At 53.1% G+C, this 5,928-nt stretch overlaps 1 protein-coding gene across 14 annotated transcripts in view; it reads left to right on the forward strand.

The window, feature by feature from the left end:
- The window catches only part of LOC113206702 (uncharacterized), a 50,267-nt gene extending 46,935 nt beyond the window's left edge, over window positions 1-3,332 (forward strand). For 6 of the 14 annotated variants that reach the window (XM_052268766.1, XM_052268772.1, XM_052268773.1 and 3 more), the window contains 3 exons: window positions 262-586; window positions 994-1,230; window positions 1,665-2,426. In XM_052268766.1, the coding sequence (XP_052124726.1) occupies window positions 262-586; window positions 994-1,230; window positions 1,665-2,210 (1,108 nt within the window). In that variant the 3' untranslated portion in view covers window positions 2,211-2,426. Of the gene's footprint in view, window positions 1-106; window positions 184-261; window positions 587-993; window positions 1,231-1,664; window positions 2,427-2,992 lie in introns of those variants that run through there. The other 8 variants (XM_052268770.1, XM_052268771.1, XM_052268767.1 and 5 more) reach the window with 4 other exon arrangements.
- Window positions 3,333-5,928: the final 2,596 nt, after the last annotated feature.

Raw genomic sequence — 5,928 nt, forward strand, 5'->3', positions numbered from 1 at the left:
GCTGCCCGACAGCAGCTGCCCGACGTGCCGCCGGGTGAGTGGCCTGGGGTAAAGTCCTGGATCACTCGTTCGTTTTTACACTCGTTCTGACCCGTCCTCCCCGCAGGACTTCAACGGCCCGCCGGAGGGACTCATCACTAACTTCTTGGCGCTGAAGTTGGTAGATGGAGTCAGGCTGGACAGGTGAGCTCGCTCGCGCGCAGCCGGCCGCGGGGGCGGGATGTTCGACGAGAGCCTCATGGCCTGACTTGTGCCCCACAGCACTCCCCGCTGCTGGTGCTCGGACTGCCGCACCGCCCCGTCGCCCCGCTGCTGGGATGAGGACCACGACGTCCTGCCCGTCAAGAGAGCCCTGCGGCGCCAGCTGCAGGGCGCGCTGCCGCAGGCCGCCGAAAAGCTCCAGGGCCTCCAGGACCAGTGCCGGGAGGAGCAGGCCCTGCCCGCCCTCACCCTGCTGACCGGCGTGTCCTGGGGCGTGACGCTGCGGGGCGGCGGCCGGGAGCTGACGGGGACCCTGCGGACCTCCGAGGAGCCCCTCACCAAGGCCCTGTGCCTCCTGCTGGCGGAGAGGGCCGCTCTCACAGAGGTAGGCGAAATGGTGTTCTGCATCTGCAGATTTTTACCCTCGCAAAGCCCAAATGTAGGCCATTTTTGACAGCTAATATTGCCCTCCTTACCGCCCTCCTAGATCGCACTCGAACAACCGGATACGCCCTACTGGAACAACCCTAGGTGCGCTAGTTTAGTAAAACACCTGATGTTTGCAGTGTTGTGTTCGTTGCGAGATATTAATGCCGTCCCTATCTCAGATAAGATACCTCCTATGTCGCAGGGGTGTCCAGCTGCAGCACAGTCAATATTTTGATGTGTTCCAAAGTTAAACATCTCCGTTTTCAGGCAACAAATTCCTAATTTTAGCTAGCATCTGAACCTCACGGAATCCACGCGTCAATGTGCAGAGCTAACTCTACCGTCCGCATGTAATGTTTTTAGAGCTGCTGTGTGCCTCCGTGTACTACACCCAGTGTGGTTGTGCAGGACCGAGCTGCTCCACCGGACCCAACCCCTGCAGCTGCACCCACACCACCTGAAGCTCCCCTTGACGTCTGGGACCCACCACCTGCCGAGGCGCTGCCCCCACGGGAGATGGATGTGTTCAGTATCAGCCAAAGAAGACTCGACCGCGACCCGCAGCAGGAGAAGGCTTCCGTGCTGCGGGACGCGCCAGGGGTGAGTTAGGGCTGTGCGATATGCAGATTTTGATATCGCGATACGATATCGACCATGTATCGAGCATCGAGTCTCGATTATATCGAGTAATATCGCAGTATCGAACCATATCGAGGAACGATATGTTTGAAAATTTCCGATATATCGCGATATATCGTAATACCGACCAGCATCGATATTTCGATGTCGCGATATTTCGGGGCACCGAGCAACCTCGATATTTCAACATCGAGATCAGGAAAATATCGAGCCCTCGATATCACACAATATCGTATCGATATCGAAATATCGGAACATCGCACAGCCCTAGGGTGAGTGTGCGCCGGTGTCCTCGAGCCTCCCGGCCCGCACGAGACTGCTGGGAGCGGCCCCGTACACTGCAGACAGTGCCGCACGTTATCGGCCGCCCTGAGAGTGACTGTGTACTGCGGCAGGTGACCCGGCTGGTCAATGTGTACTGCAACTTCCACCCCGCCTGGAGCCTCCAGCTGCTGCATCGCGCCGCGCCCACGCTGGAGCGGCTGCGTGTGGACTACCCCCGCGAGGCCCACCTGCGCGCGGTGCATGCCATGCCGCGGCTGAGGAGGCTGGACGTGGTGGGTGATACTGACCTGCTCGCCCAGCCCCCCGAGCTGCCCGCGCTGCCGCCGGGACACGCCGGCCTGCAGTGGCTCAGGATGGAGGACCTCCCCCGCGCCACGACACAGTCCCTGCTGCGGGCGCACGGCTGCACGCTGGAGGAGCTGGAGCTGGTGGTGGGCACGGCGGGGAGTCGTGTATGGCCAAAGAGCTGCGGCGACCTGCACTCGCTGCTGCAGCAGAGCGGCCTGCGGGCGCTCAGGAGGCTCGTGCTGCGGAGGGACTGGTACCGCCACGAGCCAGCCGCCTGCAGGGAGCAGCGCGCAGAGGTGCGGCGGGTGCTGCCCGGGGCCGAGGTGCTGTGCAGCACGTGTGACCGTGTGAGGGAGGAAGAGGCATAGGTAGGAGCAGCGGTCGTGCGCCGCCACCCTGTGGCAGCGAGAGGACCCCGAGCAGCGGGGCAGGCAGGGCCACCGCACTGAGAAAAATTTTTGGTTCCCGGCACTAAACACTTGTTTAATGCGTCCCACTTTGTGCCCGGGACAAAAAGTTTAGTGCTAGCCAATAGAAGTTCCGAGGTGTAGCAATAATGGGGTTTAGCGCCAGGCGCCAAACACGTCTTGTGCTACAGGCTGAGGTGAACTTTGTTTGATGAACGAAGTATGCAAGATTGAGTAGTTCGGATGTCACCGCTAGATGGCACCACTATCGAAATGCCTGCCTTGCATCTCGCTGGGTGCCCCGGGTGCACACAGCATCAGGTGCTTGGGCAGTTTCTCTACATCACTGGCGCGTCTATCAATAGGGTGCCGCCACTCGCCGCCTTTTCAAACCATGGCGCAAATTTTTGTAAAGGAACTTCTTGCACGACAAGTGTAAGGCTATTCCACCCGTAAGAAAGACAACTGCGCTGTTTCACTCCTTTGTTGCAGAGTTTGGACCAAATCCAGAAAAAAAATATTGTTCGTGTCATCGTACCCAGTTAACGTTCGGGAAAAAAGACTTAGTTAATGCCTGAGCTTGCATATTCTTTAGTGCCACTGCCTGATCTATTCAGCGCCTGGCACCAAAGCCGGCGCACTAAACGCCTTTTGCCCCTGGAAATAAACACTTTTGTGCGTCGAAAAACTTTCGACCTGGGCACAAAAGTTTTAGTGCCTGGCACCAAAAATTTTTCTCAGTGCGGGCGTGTTCGGGTTCACAGCGCAGACAACACTCCTCGCGACCCACAAGCACGGCGGGACAAGGCACTTTAAGCGCCTTAGCGTTTACCAAAGGCGGTCGGCCACAGGTCCAAACCACTCTTTGGGTGTGTTTCGTGCGGTTTCGTGTCGACTTTTCGACTCGGTTAGCAAAACTGCTGCCGAACGGGCCGGGCCTTGTGCTGGTGGACCACAATGCAGTCCACCAGCCAGGTACAGGCAGCGACGCCGCAAATTTACATGTACTGCGTCATAAGATGAAGACATCTAATTTTAACACAACTTCGTATGGCATCAAGAATAAAATAAGTGAAACCTGCAGTACTATTATTATAATTATTACCAACTGTTTTATTTGTACGTCGCACCGAGGCGTGACGAAGATAGCTGTCGTGCTCTGAATACGGAAAATTTCTGTGTGCGTGGTGGGTGCAACCCCTCGGAGCTCAGCTCACTGAGCGGTCGGCGCCGGGCGGGTAGGCCGACCCGCACAGCAGCGCTGTGGAGCGGTACGGCCCGCCCGGCGCCTGCCAGCCGAGCGCCACTGGCGCCGTTTCTCCACGACTCCAGGTTTCTTTTCTTTCTCTGATGTCAGCAATGGTTATAATCGGAAATAGATGTGGTGGTTGGGGGTAGTGTTAAATTTATCCTCGTGAGTATTCCTGCTGGGGTAACACTACCATTTGTATACCATTGACATCATCCGGCTGCGCCGACCTGCACTCGCTGCTAAAGCAGAGCGGGCTGCGGGCGCTCGGTAGGGTCGTACTGCGGTGGGAAGGTTGGACCCACCAGCCAGCCAGCCGCCTGCAGGGAGCAGTGCGCCAGTGTGACCGTGTACAGAAGGAAGAGGTCTACCCACACAGCAATTAACATCACTAATATATCTGCTAGATATCAGAAGGCAGAGATCAGATATCTGAATTTGTACATGTTTTGATCATTCGATATCTGCAAGATATCTCCAGGATGGCTATGAGACTGCATTTCCGCCAACAAAACACATGCAAAAGATATCTTTATCTGGAAAAAGATATACAGGATAAATCCTCAAAATACATTCGTGAATATGGCAGACTCGATGTTTCGTTGACATACATCAAAGATTTCTCATTGACTGAAACTTTCAATTTTTATTTTATTTTTTTATCGATATAGTTTGAGATGTCCTTTATACCAACACGGATGGCAAGGGGCGGCGAGTGGCGACGAAGTCCCCCCTGACGTGCGCATGTTCAAGAATCGGTTAATCTCAGATACACTGCTCTCGGGAACCATGGAGCACCCAACAAACGGAAGTATGCGGGGACTAACCGCGCGCTTCTTTTCCGCGAAGAACTGAACGCGTACCTTTGATTGCAGTGGCACGCGCAAGGTCTTTACGGAATGTTTAGTTTACACTCTACCTAGAGCCGCAATGATTAACATGTTGACTTTATTTATCAAACGCAGAACCACCGGAATATAGCAGCACTGGGTAGCAACGAACTACAGCGCCATCTAGCGAACAGCACTGAGACATTCAAAATATCGGAGGAAGATATACCTTGTACATCTTTCGGAGAGACCAAAGATTCTGTCACAACGTGAATATTTCTCAAATCATTTCTGATATCATTGCGCTACGTAAACAAACAGATATCAAAAGAACACCTCAAAAATGACTTTGCCTTGACATCTTAAAGTGTATATTTAAACAAGTCCTTGTCTACATCATCATTTAACGATTTTCGATTCCATGTATATACACAGATATTAGCAATGTCAGGAAACGATATCATATGCTCATCATGGAGGGAATATCGGATATCGATATTCCCTAGATATCTCAAATACGACGTAAGGACGACCGATTTTTCTTACATCTGAAAAAGTATATCGTCAGTATATCATTCATGAGATATGTGATTTGACATGTCGTGACAATATCTGAACTTGAGTAAATACATTCAAGATATATTCTGTATGTCTTTATGATGTTGCTTTCATGATATCGGTAAAAAGACATGTTTTCAGATATCTGCCAATGTGCAAATGATATCTTCTGCTGTGTGGGTAGGGGCGGCGGGCAGCGGGCGTGCCCACCCCGTGGCAGCGAGAGGACCCCAAACAGCAGGGCCGGCAGGGCCACCGGGACGTGTTCGGGTCCACGGCGCGGACACAACACTCGTCGTGACCTGTAGGCTCGGCGGGACAAGGCACTGCCAGCGCACTAGCGGTGCCTCGTGGGCGGCCACGGGTGCATCACACTGCACTGCACTCCACCAGCCAGGGACAGGGGGCGAGGCCGCCTGTGCTGATCTTTCATTTGTCCAAGAAAGACATTTATTTGAAACGTGTAAGGGTACGGCTTTAGGAATAAAGTAAGATAAAAGTCAGGATTATCATTTTTACCACTTGTTCCGAGGCGCGACAAAGCCAGCTATCATCCCCGCCTGCGGGGTGCAAACACTACAATAAGTCAACCAGCGGGAGACGACCAACCACTCGCCCTGAAACGAGCCATGTCAGGGATATGTTCTCCAACTCTGCTGAAGCTGCATTGCAACCAACAAAAGTACTCTATTATTCTGATGCAGTTTGGCTTGGCAATGGAGGCCGCCCCGTTGCTAGCAACAAGAACGCAAGATTTTTGTACTTAACTTTTACGTGCGCATAGACATACGTAACTATGTGTCAAATATGACAAAATAATTTAATGTGCATAACACAACTTCCTCGGTAACTTCCTTTTATTGCACGCCCAGCGGTATTGAACAAAGTCCAACGTCTTCATTTAATCGTTCAGAACACGTCATTTTTTTATGTTGAAGGTCGTTCGGCATATCCTTAACAGAGCCCAGTACATAAGCGAAGGCATTTCCCGAAAACCGCGTCGCGATGCGCCAATCGGTTCGCTGTGAAAGGCATCATTTCT

This window comes from Frankliniella occidentalis, unplaced genomic scaffold, assembly GCF_000697945.3.
Source record: "Frankliniella occidentalis isolate FOCC.00 unplaced genomic scaffold, Focc_3.1 Scaffold76, whole genome shotgun sequence".
NCBI classification, from domain to species: Eukaryota; Metazoa; Arthropoda; class Insecta; order Thysanoptera; family Thripidae; genus Frankliniella; species Frankliniella occidentalis.